Consider the following 14365-nt stretch of genomic DNA (forward strand, 5'->3'; position numbering starts at 1 on the left):
GTGCTGAACACTCGAGCTGTCGGACTCCAGCCACTCCAGGAGAGGACTACTGTTGACATAGTTCCAGTTTTCAAAAAGCAAATAGAGATTTGCTGACCTAGAGAGAGAGAGCACATCTATGTGAAGAGATGTTCTCCCTCCTCCAGTAATGTCTTACTCAGTTACTGGAGCCAGAAGTGCTAATGAGGTTGCCTTTCCTCCCTTATTTATAGGCAATTAATTAGAAGTCCTCTCAGTCTCCCTCTCTCCCAGTGAGAGAATTCTGCCAGGTTTTAGGCATGAAGGTACATGTCCATATCCATTGTGTATTTAGGACTTAATCCTGGGCAGTGAGATAGACATTGTAGGATATTCAGTGCCCTGGAGTTAAGAATGTGTGTTGAATCCCAGAATTTGGGACCAAGCAAACTTTGGGGGCCTGAAGTTTTCTGACAGCCCGAGAACCTCAATGGTCAATGACTGGTAGCAATTGTTAGCTCAGGCATCAAATAATCAAACCTTTCCCTAAGGCACCAATGTTAAAATTTAACTTGGCTTCAAATACCTAGAACTCTTGTAGTAGGCCATTGCTTGACTTTATTCACAATGAAGTACTTACTGTATATTAAAAAGGCTCTACTGGAATAATTTCAAATCAGTTGGAATGGTACAGGCTTGGGACCCTAATCATTTCAAAACTGAAGAGCTGTTTCAAATTGTAAGAGAAGCAGATCATTTAAATAACTTAGCTCTGCGCTCCCTCAGACTTCCAGATTTTCAAGTGCACTTCAGCCTGGAAGTGAATGTGGTATTGGACATAACTCAGTGCAGCACACTTTACAATCAGCAGAGTACAGCTTGGAGAGCATTTGAAGTTAAGCTGCGATTGCTCAGAGCAATGATGCCCAGATTCCCCCATTAACTTTCAGATTGCAACAATCTAACATCTGAGACTCTCCAGTTACTTTAAATCACTTGATTGTTTTTGTGAGGTGGTGCTGGGATTTTTTTTTTTTTTTTTTTTTTTTTGGTAAGACTGATTTTTTTTCTTTTATCACACAAAACCAAAATGTTGCAGTGTTTCACCCCTAAAGACAAGGGCTATAATGTTACATATAGACTTTAAGAGCAGTAAAAACTGGGTCAGGGGCTTTGCCTTGAAAGCCAGTTCTATCTGTCACACACAAGGCTCTTATTCTTGCATTGGAAGATTCCAAAATGCCTTGCATATGACATGGGCATTGAGAGAGCAGACACCCTGTCCTCAGCAGCACTTCCTTCAGCCTTTTGAGAGAGAATACAGAGCATGTTGATTTAACTGCTCCAGTGCCTTTGGATATATGACATACATCCAGGAAAAAGGATGCCTCTGGGACACAGGACACATATATTCTGCATCCTAAGTACTTTGGAAATAATGAAAAAGCCTGAGACATTCATGAGGCTATTAACTTGAGAAGGGTTAATTCAGCCTATTATTCTACTAAACTCTGGACAAATGAAGTTTAGGGGAATAAATTACACTGATTAATATTTTGTGAGTAGTGTCATTTTATATTGAAATTAAATTACCTGCTTTGGGAAACAAAGAGAAGGTTCTAACTGCAGAGAAAGAGGGTGAAGAATTTGATTTTAATTGGTTTGTTGTTATGGCTTTAAAAAGGCTGTAAGGAAATGGCAAGGGTTTCAAAGCTGTGGTCACCAACCTGACTGTGAGAAAGTTTTGTGCCCAGTTTCAGCTATTTAGGAGCTGGACTTGTGCAGTGGGATAAGAGTTTCTTTTTCCAGGAGAACTGAGTAGCCAGCTACCAGAGTACTGTATTCCTGCACCCCACATCATTCTCCCAAATATGTTGGTACTTCTTTGATGCCACATGATGTACTAGATGAGGAAAAGACCTGGATGAAAAATAAATAATGGGGGAGAGCAAAGTTAGCCTAAATCACTTGCCCATTGCTAATGGACAAGGTACTTCCATGAGAGGAGAAAGAGAGAGAAGAGTGAAGAAGAGAGATGAGCTCTAAGGTACTTTCATGTGTATTTCTCCAGCGAGTTCAAAATGACATTGTTTTCTAGTGATAGAAGTTCATGGCATTTGACAGTTGGAACAGAATTACTGCACTTGTGCTAATGCTTTTTTCTGTTTTCTTCAAATAGATCATATAGTACAAGCAACCAATTTGCCTTTTTCCCAACAAAATCACACAGTGATTTGTAATTATCTTGTGACTAACTAATGTACTCTGGGATTCTTTTATTCTCTTCTGTTTGCAAGTGACAATCTTCTGGGTTTTAGCAGAATTCTTGTTATCATTCCCTAAGTGCACAGCTTTGACATTATCCTAGTAAATTCCATCTGATTCCTACTGCTGCAGTCCTCAGGGTCACTCAGGTCTCACTGCATGAGTCTCCTCTGTATTGGCAATGCCTTGCAGCTTTGTGTCCTTAGAGGACTTCGTTAGCATCTATGCAAGGTACTTAATGGAAGTATTGAGTGAGGTTGTTCACCAGACTGTTCCTTGAGGGTCTTCTCTAGTAACTCCCCTCCAGTCTGGTTCCCTCTCACACTGATGGGATCTCTGGTCCCTCCCTCACAGAGGAAAGAGAATTCTCTGGCATATGAATAACATTCCTGGCTAATTAGGCAAATTTTCCTGTCTTCTGTGATGACACTGTTTACAAAAGAGGAAATTATGTCTATGTTATTATCAACAGTATTTTGCAGTTTGCTTTATACAAAATCCTTATTATTTTTGTGTAACACAGCGAGGTAGAGGGGGTGCCACTGCTGCAGTGTTGTTATGCTCTGAACTGGTTGTCCTCACATTCCAAATTATTCTCTACCACAGGTAGACCTGGGCCTTCTCCGCTTTGTTTCTGGAATTGGGACCCAAGGAGCCATCTCAAAAGAAACAAAGAAAGAATATTATCTGAAAACATATCGTGTAGATGTCAGCTCCAATGGAGAGGACTGGATTACACTAAAGGAGGGAAACAAACCTGTTGTAAGTATTTTTTTTTTTCTTTTTTTTATTTCTCTTCAGCCAAGAAATAGTCTGTTCAACTGTTTAGTTGCTGTCATCTGTTTAAAAAAGGGAAATAAAGTTTAGTCAGGCTGATCAGCATTAATAATTTCCCAGATCCAAAAGCCAGCTTATGTCTCAGTAGTAATGGGCCACAGAAAGTGTTTGTGCAAAGCCTAGAGCAGCTGAAAATCCTGCAAGGTGTTGCTCTATCTGTTGAACTCACCATAATTTGAGTCACTTTGTTTCTTTTTCATGGAGTGTTCTGCTGTTTCCCAGTTTCTCAGAGATTTTCTATGTGACCTTGAGAAAAACATTATGCAGGACTTTTCAAAAAATGTGTGGGTCTATTATCTGCAGTGAAGCTCTGGATATGCAGTGTGTCAGTGCCTCAGCTCCCTGTGCATGGCCATGCAGGAGTGCTAGCAAGTGATTAGTGGTTTGTTAGACTTCCAAGTATCTCAGTGATGGGGGTCATGCAGACAGATGATTAGGCACATCTTTCCATCCTTATAGATTTTTATCACCTTTCCATTTATCAGCAGATTTGCTCTCCGTGACCTCCCAATGAAACAGCTTTAGACACTCGTAAGAAAAATTGTCATTATCCGCTACTATGAGCATAAAGCTCATTACTGAGAAGTCAGTTCTGCTCCAGCTCTCACATGAATAGCCCCAGTGAGGCTGTGCCTCCCTTCCCACCTCGCTCAGGATGTGCCTGGGAGCAGCATCCCCAGAGGCTGCCAGGGCTGATGCAACTGGAAAGGCTTTGTGGTGCCTCCCTCCAAAACAGCTTTTTTGTGACCCTTCTGTAGAGACACAGAAGAGCTGTGCAGGATCAAACTCTATCAGTGTAACCCTATCTAGCTCTAAATATTTGGTTACTGGTTTGTCCCTGACTCATCTGTAAGTGCTGTGCCAAGTCCACTACATTTATCTAATCAAAATGGTAGCAGTGTTTAACACATACATCTTGCTTTTTTGAAGCACTTTGGAAAACAATAAAAAATGGATACTGAATCTCCTCTTTGACAGGTATTATCCTGGTTTTACTGGAAGCTCTAAAGATCAAATGACACAATGTGGGCACTGTACAGTGATGTATATAAAGATACAATAACTGACTGCCCAAAGTCACCAGAGGGGCCACCACAGTGGCTGGTATGAGACATGGGGTTTCCTGGCTCTGGATTCTGTAATCTGAACAAATGCTTCTTTCAAAATCAGACCATGCCTGATTTTCATTACCAGCTTCAATTTGTAAACTCTCCAAGAGTGTATTTTACATGAGTTTCTCTTGCACATGCCGTCCTTAATTAGTTAGAACATTTCCTAAACCTGTGTCACTTGTACAAAGGGTTCATTAAAAAAATAAGGTTTTTAAAATTGCGGTATTTTGTTGTTGATCAAGACAAGAAAAAGTAATGCATTGGTCTCCCTCCCAGATCTTTTAATTCAAATTAAAAGTTTGCAGCTGCAGATCTCAAGGCAGCCTTACACTAGTGCTGCAATAACTACATAAAAGAATCTGTGTACTTTTGAGAAAAGGTGATTTCCTCTGTCAGATGCAAACTTTGAGAAAACTAGAGCAGGTCCTCACAGAAAAAAAAAAGTTGCTGGAAAGAAATGCAGCTTCATTTAAAATCTCTTACTAGATATGAAACCCTTATCTTAAATTACTTGAGATGTAGCTGAGCCTCATGAGTTGACAGCTGTGTGCTGTTGGCCTCCACTCCAAATTAGTGCAGTTACTGTAAGGAACAAACAGGAAAGTAGGACAGTGTCTGTAAGAAATGGGAGAATCTCCCATAAAAGGAGAGGGGTTTGTATCCATGGAAAACAACAGGAAATTGGTCCCCTCTACGTGAGGAAGAAGCAGGAAGCTGAATCACCTTCTTTGGACTGGAACATTGCAAGGTTTGGGCTGTGCTAGGAAGGAGTGTGTCTGCAGGATCCTCAACATGAAAGCACAGCACAATCATGTGCTTCTGGTGGAAGTCTCATTGTTCATCTAATTTGACTGCCAGCCTCAGGGGATGCAGGGAAAATCTTAGAGCCTGCCATACAGATTTTAAATAGACTCCCATCTCAATATGCAGGGAGAAAGAAATTCTGAGAACTTGTTGAAAAGGATTTGAAATCAGGAGGTGAACAAAGCAAGGTTTGCACAATACACTTTGCTAAATCGTAAGCCCAAGAACAGCAAAATAATGTATGTTTTTATACTAACTCCATACAAGATTTTTATGTGGTCTGATTGAAACCCACACCTTTAATTTGAGCCTGAGATTTCTGTAGCTTTCTGCATCATTCTATGAGCTTACAAGAAATAAAACTGGTCTAATGGGGCAATGAGGGATTCTTCCAGGACACAAAAGTCCTTGGGTGCCAAAGACTGCATATATGTCATTCCTGCATATAGATCTGGGCAGTTGGAATATCTTTAGTATCATTGAACACTTTATATCTTCGTTCATCCTCCCCAAGGAAAGCAAACCTGTCTGCAAAAACAGTGTTGGGAGATTAATGAAATAGTTTCCCATGCAAGCCTCTTGTCTCAGCCCCACAAGCAACCCTGGTTAGACCTCATATCATAACTATCTGTAAAACACAGAACTGTAAACACCATTCAAGACAAAGCCTAACAAATATATACTTTTTCTTTCCACACAAAGGTGTTTCAAGGGAATAGCAATCCCACTGATGTTGTTTACAGACCTTTTGCCAAACCAGTTTTAACACGGTTTGTGCGAATCAGACCTGTGTCTTGGGAAAATGGAGTTTCGCTGAGGTTTGAAGTTTATGGCTGCAAGATAACAGGTAGGTCTTGGGAAGGATTATAAAATCAGGGGAATTTATTGTGCCTATGCTGTGGGGTTTATTTTTATGAGTAAAATTCATGATCATGATTTCCACTGTGGTCTGAATGTAGAAAAGTTTAAAAAAAAGAAAATAAAACACCACAGCCCAAGCATCCAGTGTTATCTGAATATTTTTCTGACATTATATTTACTTTTCTTCCAATTACTTCACAGCTTCATGCAAAATTCCTGAGATACATGGATATTTTGCAAATTCCCATCTTATTTTTCCATTCAGTCCCTCTCTCATGTCTGCTATTCATAGCTAGTTCTCAGCAGGTTTCTCAAGGAACAAACATACATAACAAGGTTTAAAAGCATTGCAAGGCACTAACACTTAGATCTGAAGTCTGTGCAAGTAATGGTGTTTATAGTTAAGTTCCCAGTTGTGATTAGTATATTCTTTTTTATCACACAATTAGTTACCTGTCAAAATTTTTTTTAGAAAAAAGTTTTCTACAGTTTTAGGTTTTCCATAATTTCTACACAGTGGAGCTGCCTTTATGTCTGAAGTAAAAATACAACTTAGAGTTGAAAGAAAATGTTAATGATTTAATAAACTTTACAAAACTTATTTTTCTAGCACATTTTTTAGTACTTAATACAATTCAATGGCCCTAATTTTTAATTGTTCTAGGGACAATGATTTTTCTGTTAAGGGGTTTCTTTAGTATTGAAAATGTTTCTTAGAAGTGGTTTCCATATACCAGGAAAATAAGATTACTGATTACTTTGTTAGAGAATTCCAAGTCATTCTATGAAATCTTTTCAGTTTAGATGTAGGTAATCATAACTGCTGTTACATTCCATATTAGAATTACTCATTTCTTGTTAGTAGGTACTTCTAATTTCTTTTTATCTAGGATCATAAAAGAAGCAAATATTTTGCTTCTGTGTCACCTGAAAAAGTCTGAGAGACCTAAGAAATGCATTAGGAAAATCTCAGGTGCAACAATAAATTATATTTTAATGTATGAAGATTTCCATTTCCAACGTCACCAAAATGAAGCAATCTGCAATCAGGCTTTGGCTGGTTTTTAAGTTTTCTCTGAGGAAATATTCACAAATTCGGATGGCTCTGCACTCTTTGCCTTAGCAAGAATAGAAAACAAGAATAGAATAAGATCTTCTGATCCTTTCAGTTCCCACCAGGCCAAAAATACTTGTGGTATTTTGGTACTTCCTGCTAAAACTAGGATGTGCAAGTTTGAACAGATGAAAATTATATACAAATCCAATAGATTATTTTGGATATAAGAAATAAATAAGTAATTACTTATGATTGTTAAATTGACTGACGTTCTGTTTCTGCTTTTGTGCTTGTTCAGAATAACTATTTAATTTATTTGTTTTGTTTTTTTCTCTGTAGATTATCCTTGCTCTGGAATGCTGGGTATGGTGTCTGGCCTTATTCCTGACTCCCAGATTACTGCATCTACTCAAGTGGATCGAAACTGGATCCCAGAAAATGCTCGCCTCATAACGAGCCGTTCAGGTTGGGCACTGCCACCCACTACTCATCCCTATACAAATGAGTGGCTTCAGATAGACCTTGGTGAGGAAAAAATGGTGAGGGGCATCATTGTCCAAGGAGGCAAGCACCGAGAAAACAAAGTGTTCATGAAAAAATTCAAAATTGGCTACAGCAACAATGGATCAGACTGGAAAATGATCATGGATTCCAGCAAGAAAAAGATAAAGGTAAGGGTGAAAACTCTACACTAAAGAAAAGTTGAGTTTAAAAAAAAAAAGTTTTAATTACATTTCTGCACATCTCTGTCTGACCTTAGAAAAAGCACACAGCTGGGGTGAAGCCAAGCAGGAGGACTCCAAGGGCAGCAGCCCTGAAGGAATGCTGTGGGAGCTGTCCCATGCCTGAGGGCAAGAGCTGTCCTTAGGACATTTGCCTCCCTGGCAGCAAGTTTTGCTTATTCAACAGCTAGTTCAGGCTTGACTCCTGGCAACATTGGTGCCCCTGTGGCCCCCAATTTACTGCAAAATCCCAGGCAATGGGATTGAAAAGTCTACTCTAAAAAAAACAAACTCTAAAACTGACAGTGACCAAATTTAGTTGAGACAAATTTATTTGAATTACTTTTCTTTAGCTTCTTTTCTGTCAGAGCTGTAGAATGAGAGTGGTGTTATTCAGCTCAATGGGGTACCTGTTGTGCTTCTGAACTGTCTGTAGATTGCTTTGAGAGTTTCAGAGGCTCTCTGTAATGATCTGATCCAAGTCCCTGCAAAAGAAAGCAATGAAGTTTGTGTTAATGTTATCCCATCCCAAGTGAGAACTACTATTGTACTCTCACAAGTGAAGCATCTTGGAGGTTGCTTGGGATGATTTACAAAGGAGGGCCAAATGAATTGCTGGGTTAGATTCCAAGGAAAAGAAAATTATTGTGACCCAGAAGAATTTCTGTGAATGTACCCGTTTTGGCTTGTATTTGGATGTATGCATTTCAGAAGGTAAATTGCACTGAGAGCTTAGCTTATTTACACCAAATGCCATTCAAGTCTTCCATCTCATTTTGTTGTCACTGCTCATAAAGTGCATTTTTGCCTCAAAAAGCACAATTCTTTTTCAGTCCTCCTACCTAGTTTCTTGAGGATATGAGTAGGCACTCAGCCCTGCTCACAAACTGGTGCTGTAGTACAGGGATGACCAGGGAATCATATACCAAAATGTACCCTCAAAAGGCAAATCATTGTGGTGCTTGGCAGATGGGAATCCTGAGAGTTGCACCATATCTCATCTGTGTTAGTTTGAAAATTAGATGTAAAAGCTGTTTTGCTGTATAGACTCATCCATTGGAGGAACCTGTGTTTCCTTAAAGGAAAAGCTGAGTGGGCCCATGGATATAGTTTTTCAGGCACATTTGGTAAATATTGGACTTCATTCTTTCCTGTTTTAATCTCACTGAATATGTCTGCATTTTCTCACTTCTCATCATTTGTTTGGGGGATTAAAACTAAACGGATTCAGCCTTTGCAGTCATCTCCTTTCTCTTGTTACCATGAGTTTTGACTTCATCATAAAGTGTGAAGGGAGTGTAAATCAACAATGGGATCTAACCATTTTCTTTCTAAAATAGATGTTGTTTTGACATGTACTTCTACACTGTGGCTCAACGAGGGAAAAAAATAATGCCATATGCTTTCGAAGCAGCGCGCCGTCTGCTGCATGGCTTTCTGTTTTCTAATACAGGCACTTGCCATCATTGTCAGAAGTTAGCAGTTTGACAAGAAAACTAGTGTGCTAACTAATGCACTGAGCCCATCCTCAGCTTTCATCACTACCAGAAATTAACTTTTAAGATTAATGGAATGGATAGGTCTGGAATTCAAATCCCTTGTGGCGTAATTATAATCCTTCCTAAAAATTCAATATATTTAATAAACTTGCTTCCGAAGCACAAGTCTTCTTTAAAGAGAATAGGATAAATCCCATGATTTTAGAGTCTGAGGAATTTAAAATGTTAATACTGGAATGTAGTGTTTTTAACTGTAAGTAGAGCTGGATGGGACAGGATGCTATAATGAGTCACAGCAGGAACGTGGATTAGAAACAGCCTTGTTCTATGAAATGAAACACATCATTTCACTTGGTTAAAGTTGTGACTTTCAATAAACAAACAACTGCATTTTAGGAAAAGAAAGAGCAGTGACAGGCTAAGCATAAGAACAGAATATGTCCAAAGGGGGAAACATCACCTTGTTTCTGAACATGATCTTGTCGTTCATGCCTGCAGCTCCTTTCACAAAGACTACCATAACTCTTTCCTCTTTGGCTGACCCAATTTCAGCTATTTTTGAGTGTGCAAAATGTTTCCCCCTGTAGTCTAGCTCAAGCACTCAAAGGAGTGAAGATCCCAAATCATCAAACGGGCATGCAGAGCTCCATATCAAGATCCAATTTGTATTTCTTGTCCAAAGGCTTACTTACTTGAGCTTATGCTGTAAAGTCATCTTTCTCTTTCATACTTCTTTCCTCCCTCCACTTTTTATGGGGGTGGGATGAGTTGTTTTGGTTTGGGGGGAGTTTTTCTGCGTTGTTTTTACAGTTCCTCTCATCATTTCTGGTTCAAGAAACTTCAGAACATCCTGTCATTTGGAACATCCTTTTAAAATTTTTCTGCAATGTTTATTTTGATTATAAAATACATTAGGCAGAATTTTTTCCTCTCACCAGCCTAGCTACTCTTTTGTTTAACTATTATCTATTATAACTTATCTTTGTAGCGAAGTAAAGCAATTTGTGACATAGCCTGTATAAAGGACACTCACAAAGTGAAGTTTTGCTGTACACTCCTCTCTCCTCTCCCACAAAGAGTATCAGTATGTGTTTTAAATGAATAGTCAAAATTGAATCACAGGCAGCTCTGCTCTACAAAGGACAATGATTCAATATAATTCTAGATGCCTATTGAATCCTAATGTCTATGTGTCAGTACTCCAGTAGTGATGTCTTTTATAAATCAGTATTCATTATTATATGTTGCTATTAAGACTACTATTAAAAAAGGGAGCAAGGATTCCTCAGATACATGTGTCTGTCTACTTTTTGCACATAAAATGGCATTCATTCTTTTTCATATAGTAGCTAGCTTTTCTGATCATTTGCACTATATTGTTATTCAAATATAATAATATGTAATTCCATGTCAATTAGATCTGACAGGCCCCCTACACATGAATTCATGACAACTGTCTTCCAAGCACTGGCAATACACTGGGTCAGCCAGTGCCCCTTGAAGCCACCTTGGAGATGCAATTTCCCTAGGAAGCAGGAAAAGCAGCTTTGGTGTTTAAATTATTTTTTTAGTTCAGTTGTTCACAGTCTCCCATCACCACTGGTTTTTGCAGCTCTGCCTTTTGGCACTCTGTAATGAGTGGCTAGAAGGATTGTGGACCATTGGATCATAATGCAGGGGTGTACAGTAAAAACAAGGAAGGCTTTGAGAGCTTCACTGAAAATGCGATAAGCAATCAGGTTTACCTGTGCTGGTTTTCTGCCTTAGGAATTCAGCCAGCTTTTGCCATGGCCTTTGTTTTCTCTGCCCCATATCAATAGAAGCTCATTGCAGGTTGGGTTTTGCTCTCATCCAAAAAGATGGTGCTTTCTTCCTGAAGAATGCTTCAGGTTTAACAGCTATGACTTAGACGTATCTTATGGTAGCACTTCTAATCCCAAATTTGAACTGCTGTACAAAGATGGTTTTTAGAGTTTGGCCATTTCACTAATTCATGGGAAAGGCGAAAATACTTTTACTTGTTACATACATTTTCATATTTTGTACTTTAGAGACTTCTGTATGTGATATTCTGAAGACTTTTTTTTTGCTATAAAATAGGGTAAAAATAACTGCTTTTGCCTATCTTGGGCTACAAAGCTTTCATGCCAAGCACTGTTTCTTTGTACAGTTGATTCATTGTAAGGACTGATCATCTACATGGAGGCTCTTGAGGTGTTGCTGTAAGAACAAATTATAATGTGTTCTATATGCAAAAGATCATTGAAAAGAGAAACTGAAGGTATCAAACAAATGCCATTGAGAGTTTTATTATGTCTGAAGAACCCAAAGTGCAGCCCAGAGAAGAGAGTTTTTGTCTGAAATGTACATTTGCTGACCTGCCTTGCCTGTTGGATTATACTGCAGTTTTGTCAGGAAGCCCCTTTCTTCTCTTTCTTCTAATTCTTCTTCAATAGCGGGCTCACTGGAAGAACTCTTACAGCTACTGCTCCTGAAGTTTAATTTATGCCTTTTGAAATAGCTACAACTTGTGAAGCTCTGTCACTGGGGGAAATCAGATTGAAATTTTCTCTTGAATAGTTGGATTATTATTGTAACCACTTAAAAGGTGACAGGATCTTCACCTCAGCCATTTTTTTTCCCTGAGAAGCATTGGAAATGTCACCCAGTTAAACCTCAGATCAGAGCGTCATTTAAAAACATGTCTCATTAAACACTCAGCTCTTGTTATGACCCTGATGGATTGGTTGCTACTGAGTTTATGAAAAATGAAATGCATTACTTTTCCGAGAAGCTTTAACAATGTATTTTCCATTTTCATTTAGGACAGGAATGCCTGACACTTATTAAGCCGTGAGAATCTGGCCTACTGCTCACCTAATTCAAAGGCTGGAGAACGAAGGAAAAAAGATGAGTGTGAAAAATAGCTTTTTCTTTTTTTCTTTTTTTTTTAACAAGTCACATTTGTCATACTTTGCAGACTTTTGAAGGCAACACCAACTATGACACGCCTGAACTGCGGACTTTTGAACCTGTATCGACACGATTCATCCGTGTCTACCCTGAGAGAGCCACACACGGGGGACTGGGGCTGCGGATGGAGCTGCTGGGCTGTGAACTTGAAGGTAATTGCTCTGCTAGAAATGAATGCACTTTATTATTTTCATAAATACATTCTCTACTTGGTCTGCTGCTGACGACTGCTGTGTCTGCACAGGCAGCACTTTGGACTCTCGCTTCCCTGACTGCCATTAGTGCTGTTTCTTGGCCTATTCAGTTCGTCTCTGCAACATTTGAATATGCCCAAGGCACAATTATTATTCTTTTTCCCGTTCCTTTGTTGAATCACAGTGATATTCTCCACATGGTTTTCCATCCCCTTAAGCAGCCTTATGATTATACTTTTGAGAATCATAGAGCTATTAGGAGAGAATAAAGACAGGAACTTAAATTTTATGTTACCATGATACAACCCTGGAGGAGATGTTTTCCGAGAATGCAGAGGGAGCTTTGCACTAAATATAGTAATTATATCCCTCTATCCTTCAAAGGACCTGAAAGTCACACCAGAAACTATGGTGGGCAAAGATCACTTGGCTGGACACTGTGCTGTTAGTTTTGGGGGGTAAAGGGGGCCTCTTTGTTCTTTACTAAGCTTTAATTTTGCAAGAGTATGTAGGAGATGAAAGACCAGGAAAAGCAAAGTTCAGACATTTGTCCTTGGACTGTGACATGAAGTCAGCTTTGATTTTTGTTATATAAACATAATTATTTAACTTCATAGATAACTACAGATAACACTATGTGGATTCAACAAATTTATCTGGTGGATGATGGTACAGTGGTGAGGCTTATAAACCACATAGTTTAAAAATACACAGAAAAACAAACCATATTATTTGGGGTTTCTTGTGACACCTCTTGTAGAAGTAGCTGAATAGGCTCCCAAGATGAATGGAAACAACTGCTCTACCTCCATTTCTTTCTCACCATTTCTCCCCTAAGAGGGAAGTGTGGGAGGCATTTGCTGTGAGAACTGATGAGTTCCGTGTTGTTTTTTTAGTGAAGGCCAGATTGAATAAGTATGATTTTACTTCGCCGGAAAGTGAGGAGGTTGGAAATACTTCTTAGTTCCCGCAGGAAATCCTCATTTCCTGTGGGAATACTTAGTTCCTGCAGACTATTGTGCTACATGCTCAGAAAAAAAGGAAACCCAGCACCGGCCTTATGTAAACTCACAACCTGCGGGCAAAGTCCTTCAGCCACAGGGCTCCTGTAGCCACCCAGAATCCAGGCGTGAGTCCATGGACCACCTCACAAGAGCATATTGCTCAGTGAGATGGAGGAGCTTTTTCCTTTGGGCAAAATGGTACAGCAAGTACAATTTTTTTTCCCCTGGGACACATCTTGTCACATTAGTCTTTCTGCTGTGGTGTACTTCTGATGTATGCTCACCTGTAGGTCACCCATGGACAGGTGAGGTCAATTCCCATTTGCCTGTGGGAGAAGCATAATAATGCTTAATGTTGTATAATGGTATCTTAAGGAGGGAGTTGAATGAAGTCACTGGAGATTTACTGAGCATGAAAAGAGCTGAGAAGAGAAGAATGGAGGTTGGCACAGAGAGGAGTAGAAATCAGCTCTCCAGCAGTAATGAGCAAGGGCAAGTTTTGTGTGCTTAAAGCATCCCAGGGGGTCATATATGAAATGATGGCAGAGATGTAGGCAAGCTTGAGGCTATACAGGGACACAAAAATCAAGATAAGAAACTTAACTGGATGTAGAAAGCTAGAGGGATCCCCCAGAGGGATTTTTATAGCAATGTGGGTAACAAATGTTCTGCATAATTCATAGTAGGTACAGAACTGTTTCTTTAACTAGGGATAGATTGAACCTGTAAAGCATAGGTCAGGGTCCTAAGGAGGCATGTTTTATCCAATAATATAGCTACTTCAAAAACTACCACCTCTCCTGACATTTTCAGGCCAAAAAGTCAGTGTGTGTGATCTTTTGTGGCCAGCAGATGCTGGGGGCAGTAGAAGGAAAAAGAAGAATCTGCAAAAGACATACATTATTGCATGGCCTATAATGAGTGAAAAAGATTGCTAATGAAAATAACAGTGGGTGAGAACAGACAAAAGCCTGGATCACATTCCAAGAGTGCTTATCTTAAGCCGGGGAACTATACGTGCAGCATAAAACATAAACTTAAACATAGCAGCAAGTCTCTGTATTCTGGTTTTCCAGATG

At 39.3% G+C, this 14365-nt stretch overlaps 1 protein-coding gene across 7 annotated transcripts in view; it reads left to right on the forward strand.

Moving 5' to 3' along the window:
• The window catches only part of NRP1 (neuropilin 1), a 113071-nt gene that overhangs the window by 76308 nt on the left and 22398 nt on the right, over window positions 1–14365 (forward strand). For all 7 annotated transcript variants that reach the window (XM_085050369.1, XM_085050372.1, XM_085050366.1 and 4 more), the window contains 4 exons: window positions 2830–2985; window positions 5679–5823; window positions 7234–7565; window positions 12096–12240. In XM_085050369.1, the coding sequence (XP_084906495.1) occupies window positions 2830–2985; window positions 5679–5823; window positions 7234–7565; window positions 12096–12240 (778 nt within the window). The remainder of the gene's footprint in view (window positions 1–2829; window positions 2986–5678; window positions 5824–7233; window positions 7566–12095; window positions 12241–14365) is intronic.

The sequence above is a fragment of the Lichenostomus cassidix genome, chromosome 2 (genome assembly GCF_008360975.1).
Source record: "Lichenostomus cassidix isolate B80296 chromosome 2, HeHo_3.0, whole genome shotgun sequence".
Taxonomy (NCBI): domain Eukaryota; kingdom Metazoa; phylum Chordata; class Aves; order Passeriformes; family Meliphagidae; genus Lichenostomus; species Lichenostomus cassidix.